This window comes from Gymnoscopelus microlampas (assembly GCF_963454915.1).
Source record: "Gymnoscopelus microlampas genome assembly, chromosome: 10".
NCBI classification, from domain to species: domain Eukaryota; kingdom Metazoa; phylum Chordata; class Actinopteri; order Myctophiformes; family Myctophidae; genus Gymnoscopelus; species Gymnoscopelus microlampas.
In genome coordinates, this window is record NC_139947.1 from 39967436 (window position 1) to 39985968 (window position 18533).

At 42.0% G+C, this 18533-nt stretch overlaps 3 protein-coding genes across 3 annotated transcripts in view; 1 reads left to right on the plus strand and 2 right to left on the minus strand.

The window, feature by feature from the left end:
* Window positions 1-3829, minus strand: part of dnajc5ab (DnaJ (Hsp40) homolog, subfamily C, member 5ab) — a 31777-nt gene extending 27948 nt beyond the window's left edge. Inside the window, exon 1 of the mRNA XM_084070377.1 lies at window positions 3596-3829. The gene's annotated coding sequence lies outside the window, so the exon portion shown is untranslated. The remainder of the gene's footprint in view (window positions 1-3595) is intronic.
* Window positions 3830-4483: 654 nt separating this feature from the next.
* Window positions 4484-11068, plus strand: LOC311053587 (proteasomal ubiquitin receptor ADRM1-B-like). The gene is made up of 10 exons (XM_084069195.1): window positions 4484-4573; window positions 5289-5530; window positions 5684-5800; window positions 6214-6424; window positions 6630-6711; window positions 7105-7250; window positions 7789-7947; window positions 9599-9756; window positions 9923-10025; window positions 10382-11068. The coding sequence occupies exons 2-10, from the start codon at window positions 5321-5323 to the stop codon at window positions 10468-10470; spliced, it is 1275 nt and encodes a 424-aa protein (XP_083925321.1). The 5' UTR covers window positions 4484-4573; window positions 5289-5320; the 3' UTR covers window positions 10471-11068.
* Window positions 11069-11170: 102 nt separating this feature from the next.
* The window catches only part of lama5 (laminin, alpha 5), a 105010-nt gene continuing 97647 nt past the window's right edge, over window positions 11171-18533 (minus strand). Inside the window, exons 71-80 of the mRNA XM_084068358.1 lie at window positions 18487-18533; window positions 18178-18325; window positions 17706-17860; window positions 16737-16926; window positions 16469-16606; window positions 15977-16136; window positions 15425-15555; window positions 14871-14964; window positions 14541-14666; window positions 11171-13839 (exon numbers count right to left, since the gene is read on the minus strand). The exon at window positions 18487-18533 is cut by the window's right edge and continues 121 nt beyond it. Coding sequence (XP_083924484.1) covers window positions 13691-13839; window positions 14541-14666; window positions 14871-14964; window positions 15425-15555; window positions 15977-16136; window positions 16469-16606; window positions 16737-16926; window positions 17706-17860; window positions 18178-18325; window positions 18487-18533 — 1338 coding nt within the window. The 3' untranslated portion in view covers window positions 11171-13690. The remainder of the gene's footprint in view (window positions 13840-14540; window positions 14667-14870; window positions 14965-15424; window positions 15556-15976; window positions 16137-16468; window positions 16607-16736; window positions 16927-17705; window positions 17861-18177; window positions 18326-18486) is intronic.

The following is an 18533-nucleotide window of genomic DNA, read 5'->3' on the forward strand; positions in this document are numbered from 1 at the left end:
ATTGGAGGCAGCCGGTCACTGTCTCCAGGTTGTATAAAAGCTGGTGGCCCTATTCTGGTAGTCTTGTGATCCCCTCTTTCCTGGCACCACGTTGTGTAACATTCCTGTATAGTTTATTTGGTAATTGGTATCACTTTTTTGTTTTAGTGTAGGGGAATAACTTAGTAATTTGGGGGCGGCCATAGCTGAGTGGTTAGTGAGCCCGCCTAGTGAGCCAGAGGCCCTGGTTGCCCCAGGTTCGATTCCAGGCCAGGCCAGCATATGTATCGATGAAATGAAATTTGTCCCTGAGCAAGACTCTTAACCCCTAATTGCTCACAGGTTCTCATTGGAAACAAGACCGCAAGGACTTTCATGAACGACCTGTTAAAAGGAATTATCCTTATCCTTAGAGCAAATAGTCCGGCCAGCTGGGAATTCAACCAGCTGGCCGACTGGGAATCCATGCCCCCATGGATTCCCCATGGATTGCTGCAATTTATTTGGCATTTGTTAAACTAAAATCTCTATTAAATAAAATCATTTTCTTTTAGTTAATTGTGTGCGCATCCTTATTTGCTGCCTGTGGCCTCAGTGCCTGGCAAAAACACTCTGGCATTTACATGACTATAGGTGAGGACCAGCAGGCTATAGCAGGCAGCACATATTATCTTCATCCACAACTGCACACATCAGCCTCTATGCTCAAGCACAGATAAGCTGGCTCTGACAGAAGTCACATGATGATTCATGGTGCTCCAGCAATGCATACTTCCATTTTATACAGTATGTGGTCCATAAAGCTGTTCTGATTCTGCAAAGGATTTTAACAGAGACAGATAGTCTGTGTAAGAGACTAGCATCAATGCATAATATACTCCATGTCTTTGTAGTTTGGCATCTCCCTCAGACCTCATAATGCATTTATTTTATTTTATTTAATTGTCAATAATTAGGTGTGCCTAAAGAGTTCAATATAAGTTTGTATTAAGGTTGGGAATAATTTTGCTATGGGATGCAGTTTGGCTGAAACTGCAGAACCCCCCCACACACACACACACACACACACACACACACACACACACACACACACACACACACACACACACACACACACACACACACACACACATTATTAAGTCAGTTGAATCATATGCAATGACATTTTTGCCCAGTGTGACAGAATTGTGGTTCTAGATCTTTACACGTCATTAATGGGGATCATGTGAGTACTTATCTTTCTATCAGCATTTTGCAATCAGTCTCAGCAGTAAAAATGTGACATCTAGCTAGCAGCACAGGCCACTGTGGCTTCCTGTAGAAAACAGGCCTGTTGTCTGGCAACTGGTTCTCATCTCTAACAAGGCAGAGAAGACGTTTAAGCCTCTGGCAGGTTCTCACATAATGAGGTTTCTAGCCAATCAAGAGTGAAGAATACTATTTTCTATCTCTCTTTCTTATGTGCACGCATACACGGACTCGCACACACAAACACGTGTCGTATATTGGTCCATTGATCAGACAGGAAAAACACTATTCCATAACTATTCCCTAAGTGCAAGAATACAACAAGGATCCAGTTCAGAGAAGAGGGTTTGTCCACAGAAATGTATTTATTTCCATAGACGCTGACACCTGCATAGCCAATCCACAGAGTGTAACTTAAATCACAGAAACAGTACATTATATGCAGACTGACATTTCACATAGGACCATCCTACTGCATCTCCTTCTTGACCACTCACAAACTGGTTCCCAGGAACAAAAGACTTCTTGGGGTGGGCCCCAATCTTGACTTGGTTTAGAAATGTGACAATTTACTTTAACCCTATTTATAAAACTATACTTTTACACAAGCTCATATTATGAAATCATTGTTTAGCATCTTATTAGCTTCAATATAAGCACACACATGTATGCATTCAACCTTGTATGAATGAGTTAAACAAAAAGAGATGATTAAAGCAACATGACATTATTCCTTAGATTCAAGAAGAAAAGTTGACATGCAACTAACTGGTTTCTCCCCAACCACATTTGTTCACACTTGTGTACTTACAACAAAATAAGCTTTTACCAAGAAATAAGAATAATACATCAATTCAATTTAGCTTTAAGTAGACTGCAGTTAAATGTGTGTTTGTGACACTGAGAGAAACCTGTGAATTTTGAGTGTGGCTAGCAGTTTCTCAAAGAGAGACAAAGCTATCTTAATTAATTCAGTGAAAACAATAGGTTTGGCCAAAAGCTCTCTGAGGGACTGTTGTAGTTCACAACAAGACCTGGGATCTCCTGTTCAAGGCAAAGGCCAGGAGGATCTTATCAGGGTGTGACTTGGTTAACTCAATAGCAGATTCAAATTAAGGGGGTTTGTTGCCTGACTGTTAGTGACTGCCTTCTCACCCTCTTGACTCCAAAAGGTCAAAGCCTCGCCTGAAAATTCCCACAATGTCATTAACCAATAATAAATTATATAGTTCTGGATATACCATACACACACACACACACACACACACACACACACACACACACACACACACACACACACACACACACACACACACACACACACACACACACACACACACACACACACACACACACACACACACACAACCTGCCATTCCACTTGGTCCATTGGCAGGTAGAGTACATTAGGAATGAAGGTAGAGACAGCAGCCCTTTAGAATCAAGATAAGTTTTGCTTGCTCCCTCTGCCTGTCTGAGTACAGCAAGACTAGTGGTGATGATACTTGATAAATTAATGATGAGATATGACAAACCATACCAGAGGGGAATAATGGATGCATAATATACAGCGTGTATATGGATAGGCCACGAAAAGAGAAAGCATAACAAGATAATATAACACAATTCACCAATAGTTCAATAACAGTGTAATTACACATAGGCACACGCACATCTAAAATGATTTAATCACAGAACAGGAGATCAAAACAGAATGTGTCACTAAGCACTGTTATATTCTTTAAGTCCTTCCTCACAGGCTGTAGTGTACAAGTTACCAGACAAACAAACTGCACTGACAACTGTCTGTCTCATGCCACAACCCCAAACGCTAGACATCTATGGTGATAACTAACGGCAATGCTGTAATACTATGCGAGCTGCTGGCTCCAAGGGGGGGATTGTATGTAAATCCAGATTTATCCCGTGGTTACCTACTCCAAGCGTCGCTGGTTAGTGGATCTCAACACGGCTTAACTCAGTGGAGACTGGACAGTCACATTAGTCACGATCCATTTAATAACTGGTACAGTACAGTACAGAATACAGTCACTCGCTTTCTGGGTTGGGAAATCTTTACCTTTGGCTCCCCATTGGTGATTTAAATGAACTAGAAAATAACGGTCGACCCAGAGAATCAAACCTGTGGTTAAAGCGGACGATAATCTCTCCCAGCCATCGCATCAAAAGGGAGCAACACACAAGCATCCATATTGGTTAGGGCAGCCCTAGCCACCTTACAGTAAACCGTTACCATACCCATGGATTGAATTAGCTATAGCTGCTAGCTCGCTAACTAATCCAAGGACAACAAAACGAAGCGAAGCTGCTTAGCCTGCCCCGGGCTAACAACTGTGTGTTTTCTTACCTTTCGTTGTGTCGGCCGCTGTGGTCGGTGCTTTACGGAGCTGTGCACTGCAGTGTTGTTGGTTCGGTGTTTTGGACTGTTGTAGTTCTCACCCCAGTGGAGACAGAGAGCTGAGTGAGTTCTGCTTTCCGCCACTAAACCATTCAAACTGCACCGTAGTGAAGCTAGTGAGCTAACAGGCTAAACACTGTGGAGAGGGAGCGAGCTGTCGATCCCTGGTCAGCCGCTAGTCATTACAACCAGCCTACAAGTGTCATGGCAACCACCAAGACACACAAGACTTCCGGTGACTAAATTAAACATAAAAGCTCATTGTGATTTTTTTTTTAAAGAAGAAAAAAGACTATGGAGATAGGTGTTGCATAATTCGCGAGGACTAGTAGAAAAGACCCCCGGAATCAAAACAATTTGTGCCACAATTAAATAAACAAACAAACAAATAAATGTGTTTTTATTTATTTGTTTTGTTGAACAAAGTTCTGGTTGACCCGCCACTACACAGTTATTTGGCCTGAAAATCCATCTTTCAGGAGGCCAAAGGGGGAGGTAAGTATAAGTCTCACTTCTCCCATAGAAGGGTGGTGATGGCATCCACTGCAGATTATTTTGTGTTATTCTTTTAGCCCAAATGTATGACTGTACGTACCCGTACTGTTTGCATTTCTGTCTAATAAAGTATTCAATCAATCAATTTCGATAACTCACAGCACTGTGGAATATCTATGTCAACAAACCGATTTGTTGTCAAATTCCAATTCCAAACTCACTTTACTTTGAAAGTAATACCAGTCACTTCCGCTCGTTCTGTGGCTAACAAACAACGTAGGCTCGCTCCCGATGACAGCGTAATGCCATATGCGCGTACCCGAAAAATAACCAACGAAGAAGAGAAACCCCAAAGCGGAAGACCGGAAGTCAGCTACTTTATTTCGCCAGAATCGAAAGAACTTTGTCTCTTACTTCTCAACCAAACTTCAGGTATTTGCTCCAAATAAATCTGTCGCTTAACTTTACAGTAAATACCTTAAAGTACACATTTGTTAACAGAATTATTTAATAATGCTGTTCTTTTCAGAGTGACCAAGTAAATGAGTTTCGTCCTGGCTTTGTTATTTGTCAGTTTAGCCAAGTCATGGGCTAACGTTAGCATGTCGACCTAAGCACCGAGCATGTTTTAACCTAACAGGTTAGCAGCTGCAACTATTCAGTATGTGACGCTACTGTTGTTTAAAGTAAAAATAAATAAATACAACTTCTAATTAACCAATTAACGTGTTCAGTAGACTCAGTTAATTCGTTTGGTTTCCTTTCCCCGTGATCAGTGGTCTGTGGTCCATAATTAATTAATATAATTATTATTTATTTGATTGAATACTTTATTAGACAGAAATGTAAACAGCACGAGTACAGTCAGACCCAAATTGTGGTCCTATGTATTCAATTTATCAACATAGCATAAAAATAACACCAGAATACAATATCATCAACAAAATAAAACACTGTACAGAGTAGAAAAAGGATATTGCTAGGATAATACTTTTTTTAATTCTGTACTTTTACTTGTAACAGAGTATTTCTACATTGCAGTATTTATACTTTTACTTTAAGTAAAAAGTTTGAATACTTTTTCCATCACTGACACATACAAGTGATGTTTTTATAAACAAGATCGCTCCCTCTGTCTCTCCTCTAGTCTTTGGTCCTTGTCAGTACTGAGATCCAAAGATGTCGTCAGGCGCTCTCTTCCCTAGCTTGGCGTCAGGGTCCAGGGGAACCTCCAGTAAGTATCTGGTGGAGTTCCGTGCTGGTAAGATGACCTTGAAAGGGAGTACTGTGAACCCCGACAAACGCAAAGGCACGGTCTACGTCCAGCAGTCTGACGACTCCCTCATTCACTTCTGCTGGAAGGACCGGACCACTGGCAATGTAGACGATGTGAGTACTGTGTGTACATGGCATTCTATCTCCTCCACATTTGTTGAGTGCTCGGATCTCCTCTTCCTTTTGACTGTGTGTACATGTTTAAGGAAGGAAACACAATATAACCAAAAGATGTATGCTTATATGCTCCTGACTTGTGTTACCCAGGATCTGATCATCTTCCCTGACGACTGTGAGTTTAAGAGGGTGAACCAGTGCACTACAGGACGGGTCTATGTTCTCAAGTTCAAAGCCGGGTCCAAAAGACTGTTCTTCTGGATGCAGGTAAGGGGAGAGTCTCGAAATGAACAAGTTTTCAATGGTCAGTAATTAAGTTTAGTATGCATGTCTGTGTGTTCAGTGTCAATATTGAAGATGCAAATATCAATTCATTTAACAATTGTGTCTAAAAAATACATTAAATTGCCTTTGCCAGAATATCACAGTGATCTATTTTTCTTCAGGATGTTAAGACAAAAAATACAATTCATTAGTTTTGTCCCCTTCAAATTGCAAGTGGTAATCTATACTAACCACCTACAAATAGGTTAGTAAAATAAAAAATTGTTGTATTGTTATTAAAATAAACATAACATTTAAAATATATACATATATGTCAAGTTGAAACTTTAACTGACTCATAATGTAGTATGTGAACATTGAACAATCCATCCATGTTTCTATGAACCACTCACCAGGAGCCCAAGACGGACAAGGATGAGGAGCACTGTCGTAAGGTGAATGAATACCTCAACAACCCTCCCATACCAGGAGCTCCAGGGAGCGGGGGCAGCGGCGCTCATGAACTCTCTGCCCTCGGAGGGGAGGGGGGCCTGCAAAGCCTGCTGGGAAATATGAGCCACAACCAGCTAATGCAGCTGATTGGACCGTCTGGGCTAGGTGGACTGGGTGAGTAGCTGTGTGTGGGACCGGGTACATACAGAAATGCACTGCAAACAAACGCAGCATGAGAGAGAACATTTGATTCACTCATTGTATCAGATTTTCTGATGACAAGGGAGACATTACAGTTAAAATGTAGGCTTGTCCAGAGTGTTTTATTAAGTGCTATTGAACCTTTGTCAAACTGACGTTGACGAACGTCTCTATTCAGGAGGTCTCGGCGCTCTAGCAGGACCAGGTCTGGCTAGTCTTCTGGGTAGTGGAGGACCAGCTACCAGTAGCTCCTCATCCAGGTAACAAACACACACATACTCATCTTGTTGATTATTATGTTCTGTATCTCGGCTCAACTGTACTCTGAGTTGAAATAAAGGTTATGATGATGATGATCCACATGAACAGACACACGGTAATAGCAGGCATACTGTCTCACCCTGCTAACACATAACCACACAAATCATTCTGCAATCACAATTTAGACATTTATAAAGTGCACATGCAGCTCTATATCAGACAGAGGTGTTCAGCTGCTGGCTGCTCAACAGATGCACGTCTTGATCTTGTAGAGAGATTGGGACCATGGCAATGCAATGTACTATTCCTAGAATGTATTACACACACTTTCATTGTGCTATACTCACAATGTAAACTATGCCCGCCCCCATCTCTCTCCTCCTCTCCTCTAGCTCTCGCAGTCAGTCGGCAGCAGTCACTCCGTCCTCAGGTGGGGCTCCCCGGCTGAGCTCCACCCAGGCCCCCACCACCCCAGTGACCCCGGCTGCTCCCGCTGCCTCTACCACCTCCCCCACTGCCGTTGCTCCCTCTACACCTGGTATGGGGACGGAAGCACCATTCATACTTTGTCCTAGGGCTGGGCAATCAACTGGAAATATATTAAAACTGATATTTAAAACCAATAACCGACTTGTAACCGAATAGTTGAGAAGCAAGGTTTATTTTATTTTTATATCGACACGAAAATGTTTTAATAGATATTTTATTATCGGCTAAATTGATTAGTCTGATTAACCATATAACCCTGTATTATGTTGTTGTACAATGGTGGCATACAAAAATAGAGAAAATAGCAGAGCTTGCAGATAAGCAATTATCACAATTTTCCCATTTTTTTCAATAGGCAAAAGTTTGAAATAATCTTGATATTGATTTGAAGTCATATCGCCCAGCCTTACTTCATTGTATGCCAAAAATAGCCGATCTACAAACTGTCAATCTGGTACTTAAGGCGTGGGACTGTTGTACAACCAATCATAAATCGGGCTTGACATTGCCCCTTTTAAATTAAAGTGAAATTAATCAGTGCATTTCTACTACAAAATTCCTGACCCTTCTGTGTTTTTTCCTGCCAGCCTCTGCCCAGACTCCTCTGACCCCTGCCTCTGTGGGAAGCCCTGCCTCCAACCAGCCCATCCAGCTCAGTGACCTGCAGAGCATACTGGCCACCATGAACGTACCTTCTGTTGCAGCTGCTGCTGCTGGGGTTGGCGCTGGCGCAACGGGATCAGGAGGTGAGGGAGACAGACAGAGAGGAGGGTGGTAGAGGTGGAAGTGTAGCCAGTTGCGCAAGGATAACGGCTATTAGTAATGGATATATTGACTGCTTTAGATAGTAGATACTAGGTTCGGTGGAGAGCTCAATGTATGTAAAACCAAAGGAATCAGAAACGGACACAAAAGTTCAACTTAAATTTGTATTAGAACAGAGTTCAACATACAGAACATTCCCTTTAAAGTCTTAAGTGTCAGTGGATCTTTCCCCCTTGTATCTCTCTCCCCAAAGGAGAGAGATACAAGGGGGATGGAACCTTTCCTTTGTTCCTACCACACAGAGTGCAGGTGGGGAATTAGGCCCCAGAGTCCGGGTCCAGTTGGGTCAGTTTGGGAGGCTCGCCATCAACATCGGATCGGATCTCCAGCCGAATAAAAAAAACCTGACCTAAAAGGCCAGGTGAAATAAAGTAATCAGTAATCTATAGTTGTACAACAGGGTCAAGTTTCAACAAATTATTATTTCATGACTTTCATTAAATAATAAATTAGTGTCATTATTTCATGACTTTCATTAAATAATAATTATAGTCATTTTATCATGATTCATTAAATAATAAATTCTCATGGAAAATAAAAAACAAAAATTACTCAAAACATGAAGTCATAACACACTTCATCAAAATTAAACTCAAAATTATATTATCAAAATCTTTCGCCGCAGGCTGAAAACCCACCTCTTCAGGAAACACTACCCTTCCTCTTTGCCTGGCCTACTTGTTGTTAACTAGTTGTACGAATGCTTGTTTTATTGTTGAATTGTTTATTGGATCTTGTTTAGTCAATACAATTATTTGTTTTTAGCTCCTGCTCATTTGACTTAGCTATTTTGTCTCATCTGTTTAAGGAAATAGGTAGCTGATATATTGCACTTTTACCTTAGCGCTAGGTATGCTCTTGGTTGCTTGTTATTGCAGAAAATGCACTTATAACCTCTGGTGATTAGTAGCTTTCGTTCCCTACCTTTGTTGATTGCACTTATTGTAAGTCGCTTTGGATAAAAGCGTCTGCTAAATGACTGTAATGTAATGTAAATGTAATGTAATTATAAGACAAGGCAAGTTCAGCCTTGTTGATCTGCCATTTTTGTAACTTCTAGCTCCACTAGCCCAAGGCAGAAGCAGTTCAAATGGCAGACAACATTTTACCACACAACATTGTACCATGACCAAGCAACCAAACCATTGACACTGAACCAATGTACTTTCACTCACCGTTGAGTATGAAGCATAAGAGTAAACAGCACAGCAGCAGCAGGCACACCATGCTGCAAACAAACACTCAGGAGGGAGTGGCAGGAAATGACACCAGGTGACCGGGACATTTATAATGATTGACAGGCTGATTGTCTGGTTACCTGGTTAGTTACCTGGGTTACAGAAGGAATAGAATAAGAGATCTCTGCTACTGCTCAGAGGATGCGGGAGGGAGAGAAAGGAGGGGAGATAGTGAAGGAAATGGGTGGAAGGTCGTCTCAGAAGGAAGAAAGCAGGAAACCAATAGAAGGAGGACTTCTCTATGTAATCTATATTTAATCTCAAATAACTGAGAGGGAGATGGTGGTTCTAGACCCGTCGCTTGAACTAAACCAGACCTATGTGTGTGTTGCAGTGGACCTGTCCAGCGTGTGTACTCCAGAGATGATGGCTCCTATTCTGTGTAATGCTGAGGTGCAACAGAGACTGCTGCCGTTCCTCCCATCAGGAGAGTCTCTACCACAGAACCCAGAAGAGATACACAACACACTGTCCTCACCACAGTTCCAACAGGTAACACACACTCACGCCACAGTTCCAACAGGAAACGCACTAAAAGCGCACACAGTATCAACAATCACTGTATTCAAACATGCGTTACAAGTTTCAAGTCTCCATTACTACCACTAATGTCCTCTAAATAACTTGTCCTTTCTCCATCCCACTGTCCCTCCATCAGTCTATGAGTATGTTCAGCAGTGCATTGGCTTCAGGCCAGTTGGGTCCTCTGATGAATCAGTTTGGTCTTCCGCCAGAGGCCGTGGAGGCTGCTAACAAAGGAGGTCAGAGAGAGAGAGACACACACACACACACACACACACACACACACAGAATAGAGATGATCAACTGTAAGGGAACAGAGGTAATGAGGCATAGACACACAATAGACAATCGGCTGTACGGGAAATGACTCATAGACACACATGTATTTATTTTATGTCAAAAGTCCAGTCATAATTACTTCCTGTCAAGCGCGAATGTACTGCATGATTACATCAGCAAGCACTTATGACAGTCACCTTTGGGTAGCCAAAACAGCGGGGGGCGGCAACAGGTGTCCAATCTGAATTAATCAAATTAAAACTAAATTGGCTTTAACACTGATTAACTCCTGTTTCTCTCTCTCTATCTTTCTCAGATGTGGAGGCATTTGCCAAAGCCATGGAGAACAGTAAGGGAGGGGCTTCTAAGGAGAAGGATGATGATGAGGACATGAGTCTGGATTAGAACTGACCCCTCCTCAAGAGGCTCTCTGTGCTACCTCTCCCCTCTCTTTAACCTTCTCTTTGCTCCTGCCTTTGCCATAGAGCCCTCAGTATATTAAGTTTGAACAGATTTCACTAATAGGTGCCATGTTGCTACCAAACTCTACAAGATGCTTAGGCTGCAAGTGTGTAATCTGGCAGTGGGCGCCATGTTGTTGCCCCTTTCTGTCCTAGGACAGACAATACTGCAAACATTCAAACAGCCTGCTGATAGAGTACACTGGTAAAAACCCACAACCAACATGTGGCTGCCTAAAGAAAAGGCATCTGCCATTTATTTGATTTTCAAAAATAGATTAGGGGTCTCTTTTCTTTTTCCCCCCCTTTTTTTCTTCTTGCCTTCAAAATAAGAGTGCCAAGGAGAGTACTTTGAGGATTCCGAGAGCGTCTAACATGGGTTTGAGCCTTAGTGTCTTTAGGTGTTTTCTTGCTGTTTTACTTACCATTTTGTCATACTATAATACAGACTGCTTTAGTCTAAGAGACAGTATTGTTAATACGGGACACTTTCTCTGCCTTTTGAGTGATTTAATCTTGATTAAAAAAAATACATTTGCAAACTAATGTCTCATTCCAAATGGTTTTGATGTAAGATAACACATTGTCCTTGTCTTGATAAAGGTCAGTGGAGTGTGTGTGCAGCAATCAAAAAAAAGTTATATGAAAAATCTTTATTTAAAATACACTTAACACAAAGGGGGTGTGGGAGGGTTGGACAGTTTGCAACACAAAGGGTGGGCGGACAGGACAGCTTATTTGTTTTTACTGTGAGACATTAAAGCTCCAATCCATCCCCCAAAAAGTTATTTCGACCAATCTGTATGGTAAAGTATGCAGGACATAGGAAATGTCTCGCCTTCCCAAACAAGCTCTGTTGTAGTTCAACGGTAAAAATGTCAGTGCTTGCGTGGGGGACAATGGCTTGAATCCCAGGTAAGACGAGAATGTTATGGATTGCAGCTTTAAATGAACATGGACATTAAATGTTCTTTAACACAGGCTTCACCCTCTGTGGTCCCTGATAGACATGAGGCAATGTGATACATTTCTATGGGTCAACAAAAATCATGCTTAAAATGTGTCATAGGCTAATAATCATTTGTGGTTTTAGATTTGATTGCATCACAATCCATCTGATAAAATGGGGGGAAAGAAAATTTCTCAGGATCAGAAACAGGATTTCCAAATGTACTCGTTTCACTTAAACTCAACTTTTAGTCGAACTAAGTCATTTGCACCTACATTACTACAATCCTCCCTTACCTCAGCACTGGAGGATGAAAGGGGATACAAATAAAGCAACAAATATGAACTTAACGTTAATTTAAGAAGGCTAAAACATATTCAAACTCCCAAAGTCAGAATAAAGAAGGGGTTTAAGTTTCTTGTTTTAATGAAAACCTAGCTTCAAGGAAAAACTGCTTTCCCACCATGTTTTCCTGTGAAGAGTCTCAGCATCTTTGCTATTGGTAAGCCAACAGCAAAGTAACAGTTTATTGTCGACAACTATTGTTTGGGATTTAAAACCCCTCATATATACAGTACATCCCATTATACTAAAATATATAAAATGTGCAATTCTATATAATTTCATATAGTGTGGTCAGATCTCGTTTGGCAACTAGGTGGGTCTGTGGTGGGACTTTGTAGATAAAAAGCATGTTTTAACAGATGATGGATGAACGCAGGATAAGGCTAACCTTGAAATTAGGAGTTATCAGTTTGTGTCGCAGCCTCTGACAAATTCTACTCAAAAACAGTCACAAACAAAAATAACTAGTATCTCCCCCCCCCCAAAATCAGAAAGAGTATTGAAAAATACTGGTAGAATTCATTGATAATACATTGCTGGCATTTGACAATTTACAATGTATCTTCTGTCAGTTAAAAGCGGGTAGTAGAGGGTACCTATGTGGAGATACTAGGTTTTTGGCTGGATGCTGGTGTTTGGTGATCTTTCAGGGTCATCTGTGAAACAAACCTAATCAAGTTGAGCAATTTCTAGGGAATGCATATGCAATGGATAATTAAGGCAATGATACATGGGCAACATACAGATGCATTATTGCAGGGCAATGTTTGTGAAGATTTATGACTATTATAGACTTTTAAAGCCAAATATGTGTCATTTTGTTTTTAACTTAGACGTTTGTGTTGGGAGTTGCCCAACTGGTAACACCAATTAATGTACCTACTCACAACAATAACGTTTTCCTTTGACCATTTACCCTGTCATTTGTTAACTAGGATTCATGCCATTTACTCGGATCTTGCACTTTGTAAGTGGTTCTGCTAAATGCCTAAATTGTAATAACTCACACCGTTGTAATAAAAGCATTAAAGAGAGCTCCATATTCACAGCTATACACAAAGCATCAGGGACAGTTACACAGGATCCCGTTCACATTGCCTGAACATTTTGCCAACATATCACGCTTTTCACAGTGTACCGACTCAGTAGAAGTTATCAAGATCGTCACGCAACTTTATCATTGTTTTCCACAAACGAAACCAGGAATATGGTGAAGACAGACAGGAAAATAAAAAATATACATTTGTTTCTGCAATATAGAAAATAAATATACATATTTCTTAAATTAGCTACAGTAACATAAGACACCCGCCACCAAGGATTTCTTTACACAGATTTGGAGTTGGAAGGGACTGTGAGGACGAGAGTTGGTGTGTATGTCTCTGTGGACAGTGTGTGTAAGACCAACATTTATTCATTATCATTAGTAGGGTAGAGCACAGGTTTTCAAAGTGCCAGGGGGCCACTTCGAAAGGAGAGGACACTTTTTCAAAATAGCAGATCTACAAGCTCACAATGTGTCATGATGCGATGCATTATGAGCTTGTAGATCAGCTTTAAAGCCATTTTGCATTGCGGGGCAGCAGCCAGAAGCTCTCCCTGGCATGTTAAATTTTGGGAACCCCTGGGGTTCCCTTTGAATATGAGTGTATTTTGATGGGTACCTGTGAGTCTTTTAAGTGTGGCACTGCAGCACAGCATGTGTGACTTTGTCTTTGTGTCAAATATCTATATGTGTGTTTAAATGGCAGTATATCAGTGCATGTTTGTGTGTGACTGTATGTTTTCTATGTGTCTGTCTGTGTACACTGCATGTATGCATCAGCGTTCACTTGTGTGGACAGTCCTGTTTGTGCTGCTGAATTATATTTTACATGCTGGGACAGCCTTGTGTCCCTACAGCACCGTGGACAGTCAGTGGTTTGGACAGCATGGCGGGTCTCTGGTTGAGAGATGCTTTGCGGACACACCCGTGGAATGTTGGCAGGCCAACAGGCAGATCGGGAACAACTACGCCATCTAGTGGGATGAAGGAGAAACAGCACATTAGAGATTGTCTATTGTGAGTCCGTCTGTGTGTGCATGTGTCTGTAGTTCACCTATCTCGAGAATTGTCCGACCGACAGACTGAAAACTCGGAGCGCACATCACCAACAACTCCAGGGAGTGCCATGCCCGGCATTGAGTCAGTCGGATAGACAGTTGTCCAGAATAGCGTGTGTGTGTGTGTTAGGGCTTTCACCAAATAGTCGACTAGTATAACCACTAGTCGACCTTGTTCGTACTAGTCGAATAGTTGAAAGTTTTTCATTGATTTAATGCCATAGTAATGGCACATTACTATTATTATTATTCTCCTGCCTTTATTTCTATCAAAAGGGGGTCAAAAGTATGCCCAATAATAGCCTATTGTTGGGCAATAACCCCCATTTGAGGATCCTTGGAGACGCTGCTGTGCTGCTGTGCCAGAAGCCCTTCCCTTAAAACGGCATTAAAATAAAGGCAGGAGGATAATAATAATAGTAATGGCATTAAAACAATGGCGCTTTCTTTTTTTTAAGTCAACTAGTCGACTACCACTGGGTCAAATTAGTCGACCAGTAAAAATCTCTAGTCGTGAAAGCCCTAGTGTGTGTGTGTGTGTGTGTGTGTGTGTGTGTGTGTGTGTGTGTGTGTGTGTGTGTGTGTGTGTGTGTAATCTGTCATCTGTGTATACTCACCAGGTACTCCACCCAGGTAGACAGTCTCTTTGGCCTTGGCTCCAGCAGAGCGGCTCTGTTTGGGGCCAACACTGTGTTCACTAGCTGCATCGACATGGAGCTGAAGAATGTTGCTCTTTTTCACCACTACATGCAAGGAACAAAAATACACATTCATATTTTGGTGAAGCTGTAAATAGCGCATTAGAAATTACAACATGATACATCACTACTACACGATTACTAAAATTTAATTTGGTTAATTGCCTGCTGATTGATCAATAGTTTACATACAGTAAATGTAGTGCTGTCTGCCTTTATGATGCATTCTAACATGTCTCTACAACTTACCAGTAACAGTGTGCCAGCGTCCATTACACAGAGACTCCTCAGGGGTGAAGGAGGTAGAGAACTTACCACTACCACTGTTCACTGACACCGTTACCTACACACACACACACACACACACACACACACACACACACACACACACACACACACACACACACACACACACACACACACACACACACACACACACACACACACACACACACACACACACACACACACACACAGTTTTTTCAGGTTAAGTTCAAGTTCTCATTTTTTTCTTTATGAATGAAACGGTCCTCTGTAAAGACTATTTACAATTCTACCCTGGTATCAAGAGAATTCATTCTTCTGGGTACCCAGGGTACACTCCAGGCTAATGCTATGTTTCAGACAGACAGTAAGGAAAATCTGACTATTGCTCAATCCCGATATCTGTAAGATCCTTATCCAACTAGGCAGAAATTCCGACTAGGAATCTCAGACTCTGAATGGAGTCAGATTATATCAGCGTTTAAAGGTCATAGGTCACCGTGGCTTTCTCATGGATGGGTTGAAAAGGTTGATCCTACCTGTCCCTGGTAGAGGACTAAAGTGAGGTACTGGTCAGATGATGTTCCAGCATGCAGCAGGAGCCCAGAGTCGGAGATGGGCCGAATCTCTATATGGATCTCGATATCCCGGCTGAGAACCAACGACTCATCTGGAAGGAGGGGGGATTGGGAGAGAGAGAACACTTGTCACTTTCCAAAAATAGCTAATCTACGCGTTGCATCATTAGCTCACTAATAAGCTGGCATGTTAAGTGGTCAGATGGGTGGGCCACGTTTCTTTTAATGATGAATCAAGCGATTGTGTTCCATCCTTGGAGCAATGGAACTAATGGAGTATACCTTTAGTTGCTATTTATCAGTATCACAATGAAAACCCATTTTTCAAGGTTTTAGTCAATTAAGACATTATTTGGGGGGCCACTTGCAATACGGCCAACCAATGGGCAACACAGGTTGAGAATCGCTGTTATAGTTTACATCCAGAACATGACAGAGGAAAGCTATGGTACAAAGCTGTGTACATAGAAGATAGCAGGACAGCTATCATAGAGTCAACATTGATGTGTTTACCGATAGCGATGTGTCCCCCCTGACTGGAGAAGTACGCTCCTGGCTGCAGAGGGTTCTGGAAGCACGGCACTGCCCCCTGGCTGTGGGAGGGGCTTCCTGCAGGGGCTTCATTCAGCTCCAGGTCTCTGACACAACCGACGAACCCACCAGACCCTGGGCTCTGGAGGTACAACACAGAGAAAAATATTTGAATCCAGTACACAAGATTCAGTGGAATATGTGCTCATAAGCCCGTAGTGCATACAATATGCATACAATATATATTCTGTGGTGAGGTACAATTCTAGACAGTACAATCTGCACAGTACAATCCAGTGTTAATTTATCCATTTGTAACTCTGAGAGCAATTTGGTTACATTTGTACACTCTCAGAGTTAAATGTTTTGTGCTTCTTTGGAACAGTAAAAAAAATCACACAAAAAGTATGATTGCCACTAAGAACCCCCTTTAAAAACAGGTGAATATAACTAATAATAATTATGAAATATTACCATGAGTGTGTGTGGCAGTCCTCCCACATACAGTGGTCCAGAGAGACGCATCTTGTCTCCTCCCGGTGCCCTCTTAGACTGGCTGTTGATCCCATCCACAATCAGACTGACCTTCTCTCCCTCACGCTTCACAAACACCTGAAGGAGAGAGAGACCATCAGTAAGTAGTTAGAGACACGCGCGCACACGCATAAAATGTGTCATTACAAACTGGGCTAACAGACAAACCACCGTGTCACCCCGACCACATGACCCTGGCCTCGCTCACCGTGTGCCACTGGTCGTCGTTGTACTTCCTGCGGCTGCGCAGGCTGACCTTCCTCTTCCCTCCGTCCACCAACAGCAGCAGGTGTCCCTCTGACACGGTCAGCGACATCATGGCTCCGTCCCCGGGCTGGCCGACGTGCAACACCAGACCATCAGAGGAGTTGATCCTCAAAGACATGGAGATATGAGGACTAGAGAGAGAGAGAGACAGAGAGAGACAGAAGAGAGAGGAGAGAGAGAGAGAGAGAGAGAGAGAGAGAGAGAGAGAATACAAATAAATATAAAATATTCTTTATACACACGCTCGGCTCACCCTTCTCTGCTCAGTGTTTACCACTATCTAGGAGAGGCTTGTCTGGTAATGCTTTCTAGATCATGATTTTCAGTTAAACAAAAAACGTATTAAAGGAGTAGTTCACCCAAAAAATCACTTATTTTCTATCAATTACACACCCCATGAAGATTTTTTTAAGTTTTTGTCGCATGCCTAAGCCAATAATTTGATTACCGGCAGAAAGAGGCTAATGTATCCCGTAGGAGACTCAAAGGAGTCTCTTTGACTCTCCTACCGGAAATACACCCGGTCATCAAATTATTGGCTCAGGAATGCGTCAAAAACTAAAAAATCGTCATGAATTCAAGGCTACATGGGGTGTGTAACTGATAAATAAGTAATGTTTTGGGTGAACTACTCCTTTAAACCTATTATTAACTAATAATATTACTTGATATTTGCTATATTCATCGTGGAGTTGTATGTTCTCAAAGGCAGACCTAGTAATATATCTGTATTAATAAGCGAGTTGTGAGCATTAGTCATAGCCATGGAACACCCCGAGTGTCATTTTGACTTTTATCATGCAACCCATTTGTGCTCAGGGGATCCGTTAATTGATTTCTTAGGCCTCTCTGTTGACTGTGTGTGGATCAAAGTGGTTCTTATGTGTTTCTGTATTTCAGCGGTACTCACATGGTGCTGAAAACACTGGGCAGTGTGTCATATCTCTGGTAAGTGTTTGTAGATCCACTGAAGTGAGTGGCTCCACTCTCCTGTGCAGACAGCTCCCCCTGGCATGACGCCCTGGTATTACGACTACGGGAACCTGATGGCTTTTTGTTCTTTCCCTGTAAAGATGGAGGGAGGGGGAGAGAGAGGGAGAGAGATAGAGAGAGAGAGAGAGAGAGAGAGAGAGAGAGAGAGAGAGAGAGAGAGAGAGAGCGCGAGAGAGAGATGAACATGTATGAGATGGTGTGGGTGTGTGTGTGTGTGTGTGTGTGTGTGTGTGTGTGTGTGTGTGTGTGTGTGTGTGTGTGTGTGTGTGTGTGTGTGTGTGTGTGTGTGTGTGTGTGTGTGTGTGTGTGTGTGTGTGTGTGTGTGTGTGTGTGTGTGTGTGTGAAAGGATTTTTCATCTGTAAATATAGTGGTGTGTATTCCAACATACCTTGTTATTCTTCTGTTTGGGAGCTGAAGCCAGTATCTGCTGAGGTTTCTTGGCAGCAGGACAGTCCAGAGGAACGTTGACGTTCGTTTTGAATTTCAGCAGGTTCCACACTTCCTGAGGAACAGGAATTTCTGGAACATCTGTATTTCTGGAACACCAACATACATAGAAGTGTAAGACATAGATATAATATTTATGTTTATATATATCCATCTATCTATCCATGTGTCTATCCATCCATCCATCCATCCATCCATCCATCCATCCATCTCTCCCTCTCTACCTGTCCATCCTTCTCTCTAACATTACCTCTTGATGAAGAGGTTGCTGATGCAGCCAGTGAGGTTGCTGCTGAC

Bases quoted from the DNA above. Each gene is read 5' to 3' on its own strand.
- LOC311053587 (XM_084069195.1), top strand. From the start codon at position 5,321: ATGTCGTCAGGCGCTCTCTTCCCTAGCTTGGCGTCAGGGTCCAGGGGA. The intron at 7,948-9,598 runs GTGAGGGAGACA...TGTGTGTTGCAG, and splicing joins TGGCGCAACGGGATCAGGAG to TGGACCTGTCCAGCGTGTGT. The intron at 9,757-9,922 runs GTAACACACACT...TCCCTCCATCAG, and splicing joins CCTCACCACAGTTCCAACAG to TCTATGAGTATGTTCAGCAG.